Source organism: Limanda limanda, chromosome 3 (assembly GCF_963576545.1).
Source record: "Limanda limanda chromosome 3, fLimLim1.1, whole genome shotgun sequence".
Taxonomy (NCBI): domain Eukaryota; kingdom Metazoa; phylum Chordata; class Actinopteri; order Pleuronectiformes; family Pleuronectidae; genus Limanda; species Limanda limanda.
In genome coordinates this window covers 6,399,423-6,419,817 of record NC_083638.1, presented here as the reverse complement: position 1 = coordinate 6,419,817, position 20,395 = coordinate 6,399,423, and the positions used below count along the sequence as shown (strand labels likewise).

The following is a 20,395-nucleotide window of genomic DNA, read 5'->3' as shown; positions in this document are numbered from 1 at the left end:
AGGACACGGACGCCATCGACTGCATGTGTGCGGCTCTCCAGAGCAAAGGTTAGAGAGAAAGAGAGCGACAGAGAGATAGAGATAGAGAGAGAGAGAGCTGGATGATCCGGGAAAAAAGGAGCATGGGATGGGGTTGAGAGGCCGACTAGCCAGCAGGTGAAATGGAGCAGTTGCAGAAGCCGGGATGCAAGTCTCAAAGCATTCTGTAGAATTGAAGGTGCAACTTCTAAAAAACAGGAAGAAAAGGGGGTGCAGGTAGGAGAGGTGTCAGGGTGGTGGACTGAAGAGGGTCCCCCGTATACAGACCCAGGAGAAGTCTCAGAGAATTAAGAAGTGAGCAGAGAATTAACGATTTTCTCAATCAATTGGTGCTTTGGTGACCAATAACAGAAGCTTTCTGCAGTGAAATTTGTCTCTTTACTGGGACTGTTTACTGGGGAGCGGTGCTTCCACCCTCCATGCTAATAGCAGAGGAGCTGCTGCTTGTTTCTACAGCTCGCTCGCAGAAACCTGCAGTAACAGGCACAAGACCGGCACCGACGTTTGACTTATCGATGCACGTACCTCCGGTTTCCCTTCGCCCACTACTGCAGATTTAGGGTATTGGGAGACCAAAACAAAGACATGCATTCAAGGTGCTAAGAGGCTGACAACAGAAGTCCAGAGGGGAGGCAAACAGGGGCACAGAGGTCTGAGGGGGGGGGGGAGGCAAACACACGCAGTCCAGGCTGAGGGACAGGGAAATATTCCAGACACTTTTTTCATGTGACATCACGTCTATGATGGAAATCTTGTTAAAAAAAATGTACAAGACAGAAAATACAGACTTCAGATTTTCATTTTAAAAATAGTTTTAGGTTTGAAAATCATTACTAGGCACAGAAATCACCCTCTAGTATTTTTATTGGGGGATTTTCATGTTGTGCTGCTGCTCCAGTGTTTGAGGTCAAAGTGTTTGGAATATTTTAACACCTGTAAGAATCTATCTGAAGGGATTTTTCTTTGAGACGGTTGGAAGGGGGAAGGGGTTGGGGGGGGGGGACTGGTATTCAGGTTGATGAGCTTGTAGGGGGCTGGGTAGAGGGGGGAGGGGGGGATCTCACAGTGCACATGCAACCGGGGCCGGTAGTGGTGTACACACCAATCGAGGCAATAAAGTTCTCCTCGTTCAGACTCCGGGTATCAAAATGGCGGTCCCCTTTGCCCGTGGGGTGGTGCGGCAGCTGCAGGTGGGGAACGTTCAGGAGACCCTGAGGTCTGGTGGTCTCCAAACGACCAGACGGACTCTCTTTACTCCCCGGGCTGCCAGCACTGTCTGTGGGGCTTCGCTTGCGTTTCTCTGGGTCTACACCAGGTTACCGGGATTAAGGTTCCAAAGACAGAGTTCGTCAAGTTAAGAAAGAGAAGTGGGAGAAATGTGTGGGGGGGGGGGGGTTCAAACTGGGAGAGGGTTAGCAGTTTTACACACAGAAAGAAAAACAGCGAGGAAACATTAGCTTTGTAGTTAGAGTTAATCTTAAGAGTTAAAATCTTGCATGCAGCTTAAAGCTTAATATATTAACACAATGCAAAGACATGGAAACTTGTTAGTAGAACAGCGCCACTGCTACTATGGTTCCCAGCATACTTCTAATATAATGATAAATCAAATGGAAACATTCCTGTGCTCAACACCTTTGCGTGACTTACCTTTGGTTTGATAATGTGTCCGTGCTATTTCCAACAGGCTGAAGACACTGGCCATTCCTCCCAGGCCTGCGTTTGTGTACGAGTGCTCCAGACTGGAAACTGTGCACTTCAAGATGTCCAGCATGCCTTTGTAAACCTTCCTGCTCACCTCCTGGAAGCAGGACACAGGGACACGGTTTTAAATGAGTTCAACAAGATGAGCGACAGTACAAGTAGACAATAGAAGACCTCCTCTAGAAGAGCTCCTTGCAAAAACAAGCATCTCACCACGTCACGTATGATCTCCTGTCGGGCGTCCTCCTCCGACTGGACGGCTCGGTTCATTTTACTCAGGACGAAGACGCGGAGCTGCTCGTTCTCCAGCAGACGCCGGACCTTTTTCATGTTGAGCCAGCCGACCCCCTGGCCGTCGAGAACGCTCTGCACCACCTCCTTCAAGAACTGCTGGTTCTCACTGGGAAGATAACAGGTTGTGTTTAGTTCAACGGAGGAACAGGAACTTTTCCTGCCCGCTCCAAGTAAAAATGTACAGAAAAGCTGTCAGATTGAGCCAATGTGAACAAAGTGCAGCAGGAAACATCCAGAAAATTCACAGCGAGCAAGTGGGCGTGTCTAACAAATAGAATGCAAATATCTGCAGGAAAAAGAGGAGTCATTTACGAGAGGACGAAGATGTCAACTTGGAAAGACGACGAAATTCGAGAGTTTTTGGTCATAAGGGTCGACGCCGGTGTTGATGTGCTGTAAACACAAACAAGTTATTTCCACAGGGGAATTTATACGTCCTGTCCTGACTCCTGCTGCTCTACACAAACACCACCGCTCGCCTGAATGTTCTGGACATTATTCTTTTCTTGTGAAGCTTCTGACCTGCACCCTCTCCTGCTGCGTTCTTCATGTGAGAAAAATCAAACTCTGCAAAATTGCTGAACCCAATTTTCTGGTGTTGGTGTCTGAAAGTGCCGTGGAACATTCAGAAGAATCCGTTACCTCGTGTTGTTGACTCGACCTTGAGGAGACGGGGATTCTCTCTTCACTGTGGGACTGTGCTTGATCACCGACGACTTCTGGTCAACGAGCGCCCGCGGTGCACGTGCGCCTGGAGGAAGAACCACACGCATCAGGAACCAGAAACCAGGACGAGAAACGACTTCCAAACTACGTTGTTTTTTAAGCTAACACGTCAAATAAAAAAGAGAGCAGCTGACTGTGTGAAGAGGACACACACCTGGAATCTACTGAAGGTTATTTACTGCTGATCAGACAAATTACTGGAGGTGCTAGAGTCTATTATTACAACAAGAGAGGTGAAGGGCAAATCAAACTGGGATGGTTCACACACACACACCACACACACTACACACACACACACACACACAGGAGTCCCAATGGTGCTCTTGGTGGTGACATCACACATTAGCAGCATCGAGATGTGAGGTCAGACAGAGGACAGTCTGAACAGCAACTACATCAGTGACACCATGCATGAAGGAAATAAAGAGATGAGTGGACGATAAGGAAGATGAGCCACAAGGTCACAAGCTCATTATAATACACATTGAATTGATGCTGCTCAGCATCTGGAAGTGAACCGCTTGGGTCAATCATTTTATCATTATGTTATATTTCCCTCCAACAAGAAGGTTGTGTTTTCATTGTCATGTCTTTGTCGGTCTGTCAGCATTGTTACTCAAGAACTACAAAACAGATTTCAATGAAATGTGCCGGTTGGATCAGGACCCAATGGAGAACACATTCAATTTTGGAGTAGATCAGAAAAAACAGAAAGATCCAGGATTTTTTTTACACACTTTCTATAAAGTGTTGATACTTTTAATTAGTGTTATTACACGATAATGTTAACAAGTGGTCCTCAAACTGTCCATTGCTACAGTTCCTCTTTTCAGCCTCTGTCTGAAACACTTGGTTTTAGCTCCTGTCTCTATAAGACATGAATCTCAGACTTGGACTCATCAGGACTCATCCACTGTGTAATGCTGGTGTTTCTTATCCCACCTCAGGCACTTGGCCTTGTTTCCATTTCTGTGAAGCGGTTTAGAAACGACTTCTCGTCCTCTCAGGACAACACAACCTTCTATTCTACTTCCATTCTTTATTTAGAAAATTCGGCATCAGTGAAAAAGTTCTTTCATTTTCAATTATTCAGGAAACTAAACTTGATGCATATGTATATGCAACTTGATCACAATACTTTTTTTGCTACCAGAGATCTAGAGAATCAATTAAGCAATTCTATGACCATGATTACACTTTCACTGCAATACAATAAACTCTAGACAACACTTGAAATGAAACACATGAAGTTAACGTTTTCTTTAGGACGCTGAAAAATGCAGGTGAACCAAGGTCAGTTAGTCACATCACTACTGCCCACACTGTGAAACGTGCATTTAGTGGTCGTTGTGTCACTCCTGTGTGGAGACACAAGATTTCTAACGTTTGTATTGTGGTTTCAGAATCTTTACACAACTACAACCGACAGGAAGCTCAGACAATCACAGACATGGAAAGAATCTCTGTGGTAACAGCATCGGTCACATTTAACCCCTCATCCTACCCGGTCAAGCTGAAATCATTGGAGTCAAGCTGACACACTCTTGGGTCTCTGACTCATGTTAAACAGTTATTTATAAAGATGACTCATTATTTAATATGTGGAAATGTATATATTCATCAAATTGTATGATGTCTACAGTTAAGAGATTTTTTTCTACACCATCTAATGGGATTTGAATATTCCAAGTGCATGTGTGACATTTCACCTTTTTATTCCAGTTCTCTCTGTGGATTCGTCACATAATTATTTTCTCTTCTGGATTAAGGACTAAATTATGTTGTTACTGTATATGAGCAGCTCAAAGGAGAAAACACTACTGATAATTATTTGGTTAAACTTGATTCATAGGAAAACATTAACACTGAAAGACAAATCTAATGGAAAGCTGCATGTAGAAGAGAGGAAGAAAGAGAGAGACTCAGTGGATGAACTCTTTCAGTGGAAGCTACAGGTAAAGTGTTCTATCCCTGCTGGCCTGCTGATTGATTTTATAATTGGATTGTCCCAGTTTATGCACCACACGATAATGGAATCACTGCCTGATGAGCAGTGTGCAGGTAGGGGGGCGGAGGGCTGAGGGTAAGTCGTTCTGGAGATGTTCTCATGTTTGTTTTGTGAAATGGATTTTGGATGTGCAGAGATCCAGTTTATTCTCTGCATAACTTGTAAAGTCTTGTTTTATGTGTGTTTGTTTTCCTTTGGCAATTTTAAGGGTTTTTAATCACATCGTCTGTAAAGTCATCAGGTCTGACAGCTGTTTATTTATTCATAAGTTATCCACTGTGACTAAGCAGACTCCTGAGATCTGCGTCTGTTATCTTGGAATGTGTCTGCGTGCTGTGTTACCATTGTTGCGGTATTATATACGAAAGAAGCAAATAAATAACGTACAATTATGAATGTGAATGATTGTGACACCAACAGAAGCTAAATCCAGCAACAACTCCTGCAGGATAAGTGTGGAGACGTTTCATGCTTCACAAAAGAGAAATAAAAGTGGAAAATGCAAATGTGTGATTTTCTTTCATTGAAGAAAATAATGAAATACACTTCTGAAATGTTATTAAAAATATTAGTTCTGAAATATATATTATACTGCCCATTGCTTTCATCTTGTATTACGTTTCAGGACTGCAATTATATCAAATACCACCTAATGCACCTTGAGCTTATACGGTCTGATATAATACTCCTTCCAACATTCACCCCTCTGGGACATTATAATGCAATAATAAGATTATCGAATGCATTCTGTGGAGCTCTTGAATTGTAATGCATTATATCGACAAGTGTTGTTTAGCACAGATTCACTATTTAGTAAATGGGGCTTTACTGACCGTAAAGTTCAACCAACACATCTCAGAATCCTTTATGAAGCAGCACTTATTGTAGCATGTATTTTTAGCCGGTTGTCTACAATAAATAACCAACCAAGCGTATGCACCATCATGCCTCATATAAAGAATCTGCTGTGCCATCCAAACAACTGCAATGTCCGGGAACCATCTAGACAACCATTATGTTGCCTGATGAAAGCCTGACATTCACTGATAAAAAATAAAAAACACCATTCAGGTTCAGAATTTGCATAATTACACTGCCAACACTGCTCAGGTTGATTAGGCCCAACCCCCTCTGTACTCTGTGGGAGCGTAAAGGACAAGAAAACAATGGCAAACAATGGATGTGGGTAGATTGGCTTCATCCATTCTATTCTTATCCTGTAACTCCAACATCTGCTTCCGTGTTTTCTACTTCATTTGCCTCCCTGTGGCTTTTTCAATTTTTCCAGTGATTACTGATGTTGGTTCAGGTGTATTTTTCTAATGAAATCTATTCAGAGTCACTTGTGATAGAGTTACTTCAACAAATAAAACCCAACGTACTGTGGAGTGAAATAACAACAATCACTATGAATGTTAGCGTGGTAAGACAAAAGGACTCAGTGCTCAACTGGATCATTGAAGACACACACACAGTGACTGGGATGAGGGACAGACAGAGGGGGATGCTGGGAGATGTAGTTGCCTGGCTTGGAGAAGCATGCAGCTCACTCGATTAAATAGGGCAGAACCCACCTTCTCCGCTCCCCGGGCCGGCCTCAGTAATAACCTCCATTAGAGAATTTAGCCCAAATACTGCACACAAAACCCAGAATTAGTGCCGCGAAAGAGGGGGACAGAGAGAGGGACACCGGCCGAGACACAACCAGTCTGAACATCAACCCTCAACAGAGATGCACACTCAACATGGCGCCAAAACAGAGAAAGAAAAATTAAAGTAAAGAGGGACAGGGGCAGACAGACAATAGAAAAAGATGTTTTCAGAAAATATTTCTGATGCTGTATGTTCAACATTCACAGGATCAAATAGGAACTGTGTATGAGCTCATGTTCTTAGCAATGACTGAAGTTGTGTTTTAATCACCGGGAATAAATCGTATTTTCAGCACAAATACAGAAAAGATCATCAGGACTAACAGTAGTAACAAGTGTGATCTTCAAAGATTCATCACCGTTTCTGCTAAAATAGTCTTAAGACCTTAAAATAGGGAAATAAACACACAACAATGGAAGCCACAACACACGCAAGCAAAGCAAAAGCACATGAGCATGGGAGGCAGGTGGGATTTGAGCTTCATCCACTGAAGACAGATCTTTCTGGTTACACAATCCAAATGCATATATTATGTAAATGCAGGTAACACGTATTAAACCATCCTTCTGTGGAAAGGATGTGCAGATGCCACACCAACAACAGTTTGTCGTCACACGTGAAATCCTCCGACTATAAATGCATCCAAAAGACTCCCACCAGTCACACAGAGGGGAATGTCAAAGGAACGGGAGGGGATAAACATGAACGTGACATTATAGGGGTCTTCTATCTTAGTCCTATGTTAAGGAACAGGGTGTAAGATAGGAAAAAAGGTCACTTCAAGGTTAAAGGAACAGCCTAAGTCAGGGGGCTGAAACAAACTACCACACCAGACGTAACATACCCGGGCTGTCAGGGGAATCTGAACGACAAAGACAAAACACATCATGTGCAAAAGGAACAGAACATTTTTTCATGGCAGCTATTCCACACGGAGTGGAGCTATTGAGTTAGGTCACCATGCTCCACTTCTCTTTTTCTCTCAGTTAAAGTGAAAATCCAGAAAAACAGAATTCATATTTCCGTCTGATTATTAGCCATTAAGTTTCACTCCCTGTAAATTAAGCAAATCTTAGCATGTTTATGGGGCTGTGCAGAATTAACTTGTTTCAGAACAGTTAAAGGGAGTACCCAGGTTTATTTTTCTCTTTTTTTATTAAGTAAAAAGAAGCAGATTATCATCGTCTAATGTTAATTCCATCTTTCTTTCCCCGAGTTGCGTTTTTTGAATCCTTTTAATATCACTAATCGCACTTGATGTTGTCGAGTTAGCTGTTTAATCCCATTTGATGTAAATCTGATACCTGACCTCAGGGTTCTGTTTCGATTTGCTTACTTACTGGTTCCCAAGAAAAACTGCCTGTGCACAGATTTTCTTAAATTTACATATGAACAACTCAACCTACATGATCTGAATTTATTCCACACCAGCAGCTAATGGTTTGGTAAAAAAGGTAGCTCTAGCTCATCTAAACACCAAATGTGAAGTCTGTTTTTTGAGTGGATTTTCCTCTTAAGAGAAAAACGTTGTTTCATATATCCTCAATATTCTCCTTTAAAATAGTGCCATATCCATTTGGCAATCCAGAGGGAAGGAAGTCAGGCTTTAAAAATAGCTCTACAAACCTGCTTGTTCCATTTCCTCCTCAATATCAATATTGAAATATTCTTTTATCCCAAAATAATCAAACAGAAAAAGAAATACAAACAAACAGTAAGTTAATTAAATAGAAAAATAAAGTTAAAAACACTTCACTGGGTCATTAGTTATGGTTGTTAACGCAGAAGCACTGCTCGCCTTAAACAAGCAAATGACTAGTTAGGGTTTGTAATTGTTAGAATTGTATGAATGCATGTGATGTATACTAAAAATATCCTAATAAAACTGGTAAATAACTGCAAACATGTGATGTGATGACAAAAAAAAATGACATTAATGGTAAAAAATATTAATTTATTGAAATGCATCCTTTAACTTTCCTTAATGTACCTGTATATTGTAACAACACATTTTCTAATCACCTGAATAATTTCTGAAACCACAGTGATCAACTGGAAGAAACACCAACTTCCTGAAGTTACATTGAACAGAAGTAAAATGGTCACATCAGCTGATGTCCTACCTTTCAGGCTGGGAAAGGGAGTGGACTTATCCCTCGCTGCCTTGTTGGGGAGGGCGAGATTGGACAAACTGAAACTGGTGCCATGGTTCTTGTACAGATTGCCTGTAGTGGGAGTGATAAGAACCATAGTTATGTCTTTAAGAACATATCACATTGATCTGATAAGAGCTTTTGGTGCCTTGATTCATCATCATCCACATAAATCAGACCACTTTTCATGTTTTCCTGGATTTTAGCTGAATATTAAATGCAGATATTCTTACTGGCAAAGGACATGAGGCCTCCGAACCCATCATTGCTGCTGTTGGAGATGGTGGAGTTTGGCGAGCTGTCTCCCTCCCCGTCCGACTCTCCTGGAAGCCTCAAGCTATTGGGACGTAAAGGACGCTGCGTCCTAAAGAAACGACCAAAAGACGTCAGCGTGTGTCCAGGACCAAATACCGGTAACTTACACTATGGGAAACTGTCAAGCATTCACACCGCATCACAACATCACACCACCAAAGATTCAAGACCACCATGAATGGAGAGAGTAGTATGGCATGCTGGGTTTGGAGAGAGAACATTGCATGGTGGGTCAGAGCCCATTTGAATGATGATAAAACATTCATTCAAAGCGATGAACAAGTATAACACACTTGTTGCCATTGAGGTTCTGGTTGAATCGAGGGGTGTATGACTCCACTTGCTCCTCTGCATCAGGGTCATCCTCAGCGGGGAAGCCATACTGGGGCTCAAAGTACGGGTTATCATACTCTTGCTTTTTGTTGCCTGGGTCCTGCAGGCCAGGATCAGCTGGGGGCCTGAGGAACGGCTGGCTGCCCAGTGCAGGGACAGGGTTCTGTAAAGCAGCGCTCGCAGATGCTTCAATTTCAGGCGCTTCCCCCTGCTCCTGGAAAAAACCACACACGGATTAATGGGAGCTTGTTTGCCCCAATATTTAATCTTCTGATAAATACGACATTGAAAAGCTCACGATGCTCAAGAAAGATCTACGAAATCAATAAATATAACAAAAGTGAAGAAGGTTTCTTGAGGAAAACACTTTGATTAGAAAGGTCACACACGTTGTTGACTCCCTGGATTATTGTACTGGGACTGGAGCTGGCAGTTGTGCTGGAGCTCGAGCGCAGCGGTTGTCCATCGGAGGCTTCAGCCGGTCCCTCACCAAGAGGCGGATCCTCGGGGCCAGGACCTTCCCTGAATTCATGGAAGTCCTGAAACTCCACCTCACTGGCATCTCCCAGTGCAGCGTGGGTAGGAGGGTCCAAGCCTGAGACATCAAAGGAAAACATCATGAGGAGGAAAAACAGAATGAATATGGTGAATGTGCATCTTTTAAGTCAAACCACTTACTGGGCGTATCTCCCTGGATGTCCCCCTGGATCATCTCGCTCACCAGGTCTCCGAGGGAGGAGTAAGATGAGCTGGAGTCATCGTACGCCTCACTGTCACTTCCACTGCAAGAAATAAAACTGATTGAAGAGCTGCCAATATGAAATCACTATAGACCTTATAGATAAAGATGGACTCACAAGTCAAAGTACCCTTAAAATACATTGATGCCAAATATGGTTTCGATCATTTCAGGTAGTTCCTAGGGACGGGAATCAGCAGGGACCTCCGGATACGATACTATCACGATACTTAGGTGGCGATACGATATGTATTGCGATTCTGTGGGTATGCGATTTTGTAAGTATTGCGATTTGATATTACGATTTCCTGGGATTTCTTTTGGTTATTTTTTTTTTTTTTGAGTACTGGACCATGGAAAAATGTTGAATCATACCTGCAAATACAACACAGTCAAATTCACTTAGAGCTTTACAAGTTTTATTTCAAATATTAACATTAACTTAATGACTGCTGGGCAGCCAATAGAGAAAATAAATAAAAATGTGCCCTATTATTGTATAGCCCCTGTCAACTGCACACAAACTGACAGATTAAGAAATGTAAGCCACCTAGGCTACTTTTAAACAATAAATAAAAGGTAAATTAAATAGAATGAATAAAAGTTTACTTAAAATATAAACTTTGAAATCAACAAAAAGAAGGCTATCGTTGTTAGCATGTAGTCGATACAAAGCTAGTGCTTGGGTATGTTTAGATTCTTGTGCAAAAACAAGAGCTGGTCAACATGCTCTGGGGTGATGTTGCTCCCCCATATATCCCCCCCGGTATAAACCAATAAATATGTTTTTTAAAAAAAATAAAAACTTTTTTTTTTTTTTTTTTTTTCATTTTTAAAAAATCGATTTGGGAGGCAGCATGGCGATTTAAAATTGTTATTCACAAGAATCGCGATTTGTAACTGAATCGATTTTTTCCCCCATCCCTAGTAGTTCCTATAAAAATGGTGTGAAATGTCGTGATTGACAGCTGAGACCGACTCGCCACTGATGTATTTATACACCACAGTTCATTTTTGTAGAACCAGAGGAAGTGGATGTGCTTCGTCCATTTTTACATACAGTTTAAGTTGTGATTTACTGTTGTCAATTTGCATAAAGCAAGACCTCATGGATGTAATTGGAATGTCGTGCTTAGATTACTCTTGTTTACCTGTCTGTGGGATCAGAGTCGTTGCCATCGTCCTCCAAGGGACCGGCCATGGCTTCCACCAGCTGGGAGCTCCCATCATACACCCTGTACGACACTGGCTGGAGCTGGTGGGCGTACCACTTGGGCTTATCTCCGATCAAGGACGGGTCAAACACATCTGCAACAAAAGTAGAAATGTTTGTCCAACGCATTTTCTGTAAAGAATACGAAACAACTAAAATCAACCGAAATGGGTCTCACTGTTATGTATCCTCTGAAAGGCGAGGTTGGTGGGATTCAGAGCCCACTCGCCGTAAAACTCCACCGCCTGCGTGTGGGACAGTTTATCTGCAAAGCTAGAGCGCCGAGGCCGAGACGCAAGAAAAGACTGCGACTGGAAAGCCACCACTGGTCTGGGGAAGAGGCGCAGGGTGCGAGTGTGCATCTGGAACCCCTGGAGAACGTTGGGGGAGTTGAAGAACCGTACCATGGCCACCCTGCAAGACAGAATTAATCCAGTTTAATATTCCTTGACTTCCCGAGCAGACAGACAGTCCCTGGGAAGAGACAGTGAAGACTCACCTGGTGGCGACATCTACTGAATCAACGTCATTGCCGTAAATCAGAGGGTTGAACTCTGTGGAGGACGGTGAGGCTTTGTCTCGTCCCGGTGGGAGCAGAGGCATCTCCTGCCCCTCCTGGAACTTCTCCAGGTTCAGAATGGGCTGGGTGTTCAAACTCATACTGGCCAAGGCCTACGACAAGTAGCGGTGAGACAAGTTACAAACCCCAGCAGTGGATTTATAAACAACAAAAAAACACACAGCGCTGCGATGGAGCACCCCCACGTTTGGCATCAACATTTACTTTACAATTAATGGGACAATATATCATAATTTGGGGAAGAAATTGGGACCAAAGTATCTGATTGCAAAACTGTAGGGGGTTAAATATGGAAATTATGATTCATGGGATGGTATTAGAGGATTATTCAACTTTTTAAAATTGATCTGAATGGTAATCCCAGTAATTGCAAGGTTTAAAAGGAAGAGGATAGTTATCTACATGGTCCAAACTATTAGTTTTCTCCAATTTGACTTGTTATATAAAGCGGCTGAAGGATCAGTTTTATGCATATTGATGCCTCTAGTGGGTGTGTCATTTTGGAGAGGAAGAGCACAAGGGAGGTAAGTCACTATGCATGGTTTGCTTTGAGGGAACTGCTGCAGACTCAAGTGTCAATGTTTAGCTTAGCATAATGGAACATTTAGTTGCTGGGGTCTGGATGAATGTTAACTTTGTCAGAGTGATTAGCTTCATCATATCTTGCTTTGGTTACGAGAACACTCACTGATGCCAAGATAGATGCACGCACATTCAGTCATGCGCAAGCCAGAGCTAAGCAGTGTATCGAGAGGACTGGTTCGAAACATTCTGCGACACTTTTAATGCATTTTATTCAAGTCTTGAGAGGAGGAGACAAGTAGTAGTGACAAGCAAAAACAATGTGTGAGAGAGAGAGCGAGAGAGAAGAATATCCGTGCAGGGGCATTACACATTCCACAGGAGGAGAAATAAGTAACCTTATTGTCAGAGGAGAAGATCTGCTTTTGGGTGATCACGGTCAACCTAACCAGACACTAGGAAGGGGATAAGAGAGATGCGAGGAGAATCACATGAAGGCCTGGGATGACAACTTCGTGACTGACACTGGAACAGCACATGACGGAAGAGTCACAACTGTGGCGCTTTCCCTTTCTTTTCTTTATCTCCTTTCAACAGCACTCCCTTTTCTTTTGCCGACAGCAACAAAAGCAAACGCGAATCAAATAGATATAACTGCATGAAAAAAAAAATCCATAATGGAATTTCTTTTTTTGCTGTTGCTGTTTTTACCATTTTTCCATTTTTGGCTTCAATTCACTGAAGAAAGGAGATAAGAAAAGGTAAATCTGTATTTGCTTTTGAAGAGATGATGGACAGCCAGGAGAGCAAGAAGAGAGTGTCCGACAGGAAAGAGAGAGAACTGTCTGAGAGAGTGATATAAAGAGAGAGAGAGAAATGGAGGAGAGGAGGAATGTATTGTTTTAATGTTTAACGTGACAGACAGTGAGGGACACAGACAGGTGACCAAAAAAACCAGACTTCACTACAGAGAGTCCGGCCACTACAGACACATGAAGACCATCCATGGTGACCAACTGGAACCAACCAGTGATTACAATGGAGTGGTGATGACAGAAACAAAAACAGCAGATCTTTTCAGACATAGAGAATAAAAATACTTGCACGACAAAAGTACCTGGAGCAAAAAATAAAAAGGCTTAATTGTAACTGATAATTCAGATAGAAAAATGTTGGGTGAGCGGGAAAAAATAATAATACAACCAAACCAAAAGTAAATAAATGCGTCACTTCCTGGTGCAAGTATTTTTGAAAGTGGCTCTCAAATCAGCAATGTTCTGCTTTGGCACCACAATCTGATAATCACTTCAACCATCTTCAGCGACATTTTCTCCATTCACAGATATTCAATATTGTGAGCTTGTTTCCAAATATACAACTGCTAAACTGAGGCTTTGCACACTCCTACACACCAGCCTCACAGTCACACATCCACACACAGGGGGAGAGCTGCTAATCACACACAGCTAATGAACCGGCTCTGATTCAAGGCATGTTACACAAAATTAATCACTATGTGCACTATGTTCTAACTTAAAAAACGTTTTGTTAAAGTTTTAAAAGACATGAAGTTAACTTTGAATAAAACACACAAGGAAAGGTCAAATAAAAGTTAGAGTTTACAGATCAAAACAGTTTCAGGGTGTTGACTACATTGCTTGTGAAGCTTTAGGGATGGATCTGCAAAGCAACTGAATTATGTAACTGGAAATTATGATGCTTAAATTGTGCCCCCTGCATCATTAAAATTGATGATTAAAAGTTAATTTATTATAAGGATTATAAGGATTATAAAATTAGTATTGGTTTTAGAACTGCAGTGGAAAAACAATGCCTGGGTACACGGTAATCAAACTGACGATCAACAGCCAATATGCAAACTGAATGATCACTTGTTTCCCTATCGGCAAAGAGGTGAAGGGACTTTGTATGAGAGGGAGTTGGTATCACTCACATCTTAGACGTATGAAAAGGTCTTTCCATGAATCAGAACCAGATGTTTTATTAAAGGGACCTTATTATGCTTTGTCATATAAATCCTTATTTATCCCAAACTCCCTGTTGGGCCGCCCGTCAGCTGAGCTTCTGTCTCAAACCAGCTGTATTAGCTTCCTCTGAGCAACACCTTGTAATTTAAAGTGCTTAATAACCAAAGCTAATTAACAGGAAAATAATTGATTTGAAATGGCTACTCTCTACTTGATGGATCCTGAATTCCATCTTGAGTGGGCAGCAGTAACATCCAGGGCAATAAAAGAAGACAGCAGGATTCCTCTACTCGATTCATATTACGCTGCTTACCGAAATAATGCGCAACACAACAGTGAATTCAGACTGTCAATGATAATCTGTGTGTAAAAGGATTTTCAGAAATGCACAATGTCTGCTGTCAGGAAATACCAAAAGGTAATGTTGCTAGTAAAAAGAAAAGTTGCCGAAAGACTGTAGTGAGCCTGCACCATTAGTTATTTAAATACAGGAGTACATTAAATTAAAATAAATATTAGTACTAATCATTTAGATTGTCATAGGAAAACAATCTGTGGTGGGAGATTGGGAAAAGTGTTGTAAACCTTTCAGAGCAGTTTTTGTCTCGAGGTCATTACCTGTGGATGTATCAATTTTGGTACGTGAAACTTCAGAGACTTTAAACATAAACATCTGAAATTGTTAAAATATATGCATTACATATATATATATATATATATAAATTAATTAATTCTGACAGGAAATAAAGAAAAGCATAATAGGTCCCTTTAGACAATGAGGTTACAGGGGTAAGTTAGTCACTACAAGTGTTTCTAAAGGTTTTGCTTGGGGAGCAGGGTCCTAACATCTGCTTTTACCTCCAAGAGCTAGAGCATGCAGAGAGAACAGGACGAAAAAGAACAGGACAAAAAAACAAACATTTGTTCATGTTAGTGCACGACAAAACCCTTTTCCAATGCTGCCACACTCATGTTCAATACATACAACTGTGTTGAGGAAGGAAATCCCTACTCTTCTCACTGCTGAAAGAGAAGTTTTATGCTTCTATAAGACTTCAATCACAGGTCACAGGAAGATGCAGCAGACGGTGGCTCCACATGAGTCCCTGAGTTCTATAAACGTCTCCGCAAAATGCTGGTTTGTAGCAGTTTGACTGTTTTTTGTGCCGATGGCCACCGTGTAAAAGAATCAGAGAAAGGTCACACAGAATCTAAGCGGAATCGGATTTGCAGTACCTGTTTCAGATGTTTCTTAAGCTCGCATGCTTCCGGCTCTGGAAGAGGTGGCAGCAGCTCTGCATTGGTGGGTGCAACAACCTGCCGGCAAATAAACAGTCCTCTTTAAATCAATTCTAGTAAAACGTCCCTCCAGGAGTAGGTTAATTAGACATTATCTGTCCGCTTTCCCCGGACATAATGAAAACAGACAAAACGAGATCAGAAGGAGGAGAGGAAACACGTGTTGATGTACCGACCTTGCTGCTGTCAAGGTCCACAAGCCACACATCATCCGGGATTTTGAAATCGGCTTTGTAGAGGAAGAAGCTGGCAGGTACGCCAATAATGTAGGGAGTGGGGGCAAGAAGGAGCTGGGGAGACGGGTAAACACACCAGTCAGTCACAGTTCAATGTGACAACCACTAACAGCATTTGCAATTAAACCAATAAATACAATTATAAAGCACATGAAAAAAACATCTGCATGATTCAAATATATCTTTACCTGTTCAGCTGAGGCCATACATGTTGGCAGGAGAGGGATGACAGGGAACATGTACTCCAGAGGGTAAATCATGGCCACAAAGGCCATAACACTCATTGATAGAGCATTGTAATCTCTGGATTGAAGAATGACCTGAGGGAAAAGATACAAACATGGGCGTTATTATCTTGTTTTTTTTTAAAACTACCTGGCCCTACTCCCACCATTGTGGCCACCGTTTACCGTCCACCTCGGCCCCACTCTGAGTTTTTAAATGACATTGCTGCTCTACTCGCCCATCTCTCCACTCTCTCCCCTAATGTGATTATGCTGGGCGATTTCAACATCCACCTGGACAACACCACTCTCCCCCTCACCTGTGACTTCTCATCCTGCCTTGAGAGCTCTGGTTACCGCATTTTCACTGATTTCCCTACCCACATCAAAGGTCACACACTGGACTTAATATGTTGCTCTGGTCTCACTCCCTCCAACTGCACAGCTGATCCACTCCCCATCACTGACCACTTCCTCCTTTCATTCAATGTCACACTCCACCTCTCCATGACCAAGCCACCACGTCTCATCTCATTCCGTAATATCAAGGCCATAAATCTTCACACCCAATCCTCCACCATCGCTTCTATACCGGACCCGGACTACTCCTCCTCCCCTGATGAACTGGTTCTCCACTACAATACCTCGCTCACTACCATTCTCAACTCCCTCGCTCCTGTTAAAACTCGGTCTGTCTCATTCTCCCATTCTGCCCCTTGGTTCACCCCTGAACTCCGTTCCATCAAGTCCAAAGGACGTCAACTTGAGCGTCTCCACAAAAAGACTGGTCTCACTGTCCACCATGACATGTACAAAAATCATATCTTACAGTATAAGGACTCTATCGCTTCTGCCAAAGCCACTTATTATTCCAGTCTTATTTGTTCCAACCATGGCAACTCCAAGGCACTCTTTTCACTCCTCAACAAAATCCTTCAACCCCCAGATCTCCTACCCCCCCCACCTGTACTCTTCGGACACGTGTGACTCCCTTCTTCAGTTTTTTAATCAGAAAGTTAAAAAAATTCACCAGCACTTGAGCCCCACTCCCTCACTTGCCCCCTCCTCTGAACCTCTCCCCTACAGTCTGCCATTTTCCTCTTTCTATCTCCCTGATCCCTCTGCTATCTCTGATCTCATCTGTAAATCAAAACCATCCACATGCCAGTTAGATCCCCTACCTACTGCCCTGGTCATATCCTGCCTCCCCTCACTGCTCCCTCTTATTGCTGCTATCATCCACTCCTCTCTCACTACTGGTTCATTTCCCGCACCCCTCAAAACGGCTGCTGTCTCCCCAATCCTCAAAAAACCTGGTTCAGATCCCAACAACTTTAATAACCTCCGCCCCATCTCCAACCTATCTTTCATCTCCAAAATACTTGAGAAAAACGTTGCTTCTCAACTCCATTCCCATCTATCTCAAAACAGTTTATATGAACAGTTCCAATCTGGTTTCCGTCCCCGCCATAGCACTGAAACGGCCCTTCTGAAAATCACCAACGACCTTCTTATTGCAGCTGATTCCGGTTTACTATCCATCCTCATCCTCCTTGACCTGAGTGCGGCCTTCGACACAATCTCACACACCATCCTCCTCAACAGATTATCCTCCATCGGCATCACTGGCATCCCCCTTGACTGGTTCCACTCCTATCTCTCAGACCGCACTCAGTTCATCCAACTCAAATCCTTCCGTTCCCAACCGTCCCCTGTCTCCTCTGGTGTCCCCCAGGGCTCTGTCCTGGGTCCCCTCCTTTTCATTACTTACCTCCTTCCCCTTGGCCTTATTTTCCGTAAATTCAATATTCTTTTTCACTGCTACGCGGATGACACCCAGCTCTACCTCTCCACCAAACCCAACTCCATTCTTCCTCCCTCATCCTTGACAGATTGCCTTTCTGCACTTCATACCTGGTTCACCTCAAACTTCCTCAAACTTAACAGTGATAAAACCGAAATCCTTTTAGTCGGTACTAAATCCACTCTACTCAAAGTTGACAGTTTTTCCCTCTCAATTGACAGCTCCATAGTTTCCCCCTCCCCCCAGGTAAAGAGTCTGGGAGTCATCGTCGATGGCTCACTCTCCTTCAAATCTCATATCAACATCACCACCCGCACCGCCTACTTCCATCTCCGTAACATAAATCGCCTCCGTCCCTCCCTCACCCCCCATACCACCTCTATTCTTGTACATAGCCTTGTCACCTCCCGTATCGACTAATGTAATTCTCTCCTCTTTGGTCTCCCCCAGAAATCCCTCCATAAACTCCAACTGGTCCAGAACTCAGCTGCCCGTATCATCTCCCTCACCCCCTCGTTCCACCACATCACCCCCATCCTACAGCAACTCCACTGGCTTCCAATTCACTTCCGTATCAACTTTAAAATTCTTCTTCATACCTTTAAAGCCATCCACAACCTTGCCCCTCCCTACCTGTCTGACCTCCTTCACACTGCCACCTCCACCCGCTCCCTCAGATCCTCGTCTTCCATCCATCTAACTGTCCCCTCTGCCCGGCTTACCACCATGGGGAGCCGAGCTTTCAGCCGCTCTGCTCCCAAACTCTGGAACTCACTCCCACCTGACATCCCAAACATTGACTCCTTCCCTCAGTTCAAATCCTCTCTCAAAACCCACCTTTTCAGGATTGCATTCTCACTGTAGTTGCCATGCTGTTTTTACTTGCACTGTTAATTTTTTATTGTTTTGTTATTTGGTTGCTCCTGTTTTAAATTGTAAAGCGTCCTTGAGTGATATGAAAGGCGCTGTGAAATAAAATGTATTATTATTATTATTATTATTATTATCTTTATTTTACTGTGTTTCAATTATATCTTTCTGGGTGTTCACTGCCCTGTTTCCTTTATATCTAAATGAGCAGACACACTAACACCTCTTGACGGCTTCTTCTGTTGCTCTATTATATTACGATGGTTTATCAATACCTCCTCTTTCTTGTCTAATGCTAAGATGTGAAAAACCATTTGACGTTGGACTCATAACAGGAATATTCAAAACTGAGCTTTTATGAGAAACCTTGCAGCTTGAAAGTTCAGACTGCCTGAATTTAATGATGCATTGAATTCATCGTCAGAATAAAAGAAAATGGATGAATACAAAATGGCAGAGTTTCATCCAGAGGGCCGACTGTGGGGAGGAAAGAGAGGAGAGAGAGGTGCAGAGGCTGCAAACAGCACTGAAACCAACCAGTGACTCCTCATCGGACAATTAGGCTGAAACAATGAATGACGCTCTCTGGGTTTTCAGGCTTTCCATCTTCTTTACTCAGTAAATCGTAGACTAAAAATGGAAAATGATAAAAGAGCGACAGCCCAAAATAACCATAATGACGTTGTAGGAATTGAGGGTTGCACAAATATGTTCTCATATTTGAGGAATGCTTAAGTGACAGAAAGGCAGAGAAACAAGCAGTATCTCTCAGACACTGATGTCTCTCCGCAGTGTGACTGAGGCTGTGAAGCTGAGATGTGATTGGTTGTACATGAGCCTTTGCATCAGTGTCACTGTAAAGCAAGAACAACAACACAACACTACACCACTTAAGAAAAACACAAGATTCCTATAGCTTCCCTAAGAATGCCTCCAGTGCTGGAGAGAGGACAGACAGAGATGAAGTCTTTCCGTTCAGTAACTCTGTGTACTCAGTCTTCTATTTACCCATAATCCTTTGTCCAATCTGCTATCAAATTGCTTCGGCGAGCCTGCATCTAACAGAAAATGTCTGATGAAGGACACTCAGGACATTTCTAAGGAGGTCGGTATGAATAAATATAGCTCTGCTTATCCTTTCCCCTTGAAGCATCCAGTCTGGTCTTTAATGAAATGCCACAGGGGATTTGGTTGCTGTTTGAAGCCACTCACACATCTCCTCGGTGCAGAAAGCAAAGATTGGACCTGAGTGACAATTGATTAGCGGCTGTTAGCATCCTGAAGTCCCCGCTGTGCATGTCCTTACCTTGTGCTCTAGCAGTATGCAGCTGAGGACCTGAAGACAGGCGTCCACCCCCAGCAGCTCCAGGGGCAGGTGCAGGGGGAAGTCCACCATCGAGAAGCGGGAGTTGTCAGGCAGGGCGAAGTTGAACGGCCGTTTGAGTTCATGGGGCAACACTTCCACGTCCACACGTCTCTGACCGGCCACGGGAACTGGTGACCGCAGCAACCGGTACATCCAGGATTCAATCTCCCGCAAGTCGGCCAGCAGCTGGCTGCCTTTCTCGTCCACCGTCAGCGCCCCAGTGAACACTCGCCACATGGTGTCCCTGCAAGTGGAAGGGAAATGGGAAAAAATAGATCAGAAAAATAAATAAATCCGGCCTCAGTGCATATGTTAGGGTTGTTTTTACA

At 43.0% G+C, this 20,395-nt stretch overlaps 1 protein-coding gene across 3 annotated transcripts in view; it reads right to left on the bottom strand.

The window, feature by feature from the left end:
• madd (MAP-kinase activating death domain) overlaps window positions 1-20,395 on the bottom strand; it is a 51,073-nt gene that overhangs the window by 15,845 nt on the left and 14,833 nt on the right. For 2 of the 3 annotated variants that reach the window (XM_061067706.1, XM_061067705.1), the window contains exons 4-18: window positions 20,007-20,310; window positions 15,991-16,122; window positions 15,743-15,856; window positions 15,504-15,584; window positions 11,677-11,849; window positions 11,356-11,591; window positions 11,116-11,272; window positions 9,904-10,007; window positions 9,615-9,820; window positions 9,186-9,439; window positions 8,811-8,941; window positions 8,548-8,649; window positions 2,680-2,788; window positions 1,957-2,143; window positions 1,690-1,840 (exon numbers count right to left, since the gene is read on the bottom strand). In XM_061067706.1, coding sequence (XP_060923689.1) covers window positions 1,690-1,840; window positions 1,957-2,143; window positions 2,680-2,788; window positions 8,548-8,649; window positions 8,811-8,941; window positions 9,186-9,439; window positions 9,615-9,820; window positions 9,904-10,007; window positions 11,116-11,272; window positions 11,356-11,591; window positions 11,677-11,849; window positions 15,504-15,584; window positions 15,743-15,856; window positions 15,991-16,122; window positions 20,007-20,310 — 2,441 coding nt within the window. Of the gene's footprint in view, window positions 1-1,689; window positions 1,841-1,956; window positions 2,144-2,349; window positions 2,431-2,679; window positions 2,789-8,547; window positions 8,650-8,810; window positions 8,942-9,185; window positions 9,440-9,614; window positions 9,821-9,903; window positions 10,008-11,115; window positions 11,273-11,355; window positions 11,592-11,676; window positions 11,850-12,677; window positions 12,735-15,503; window positions 15,585-15,742; window positions 15,857-15,990; window positions 16,123-20,006; window positions 20,311-20,395 lie in introns of all 3 variants that reach the window. The other variant, XM_061067704.1, reaches the window with a different exon arrangement.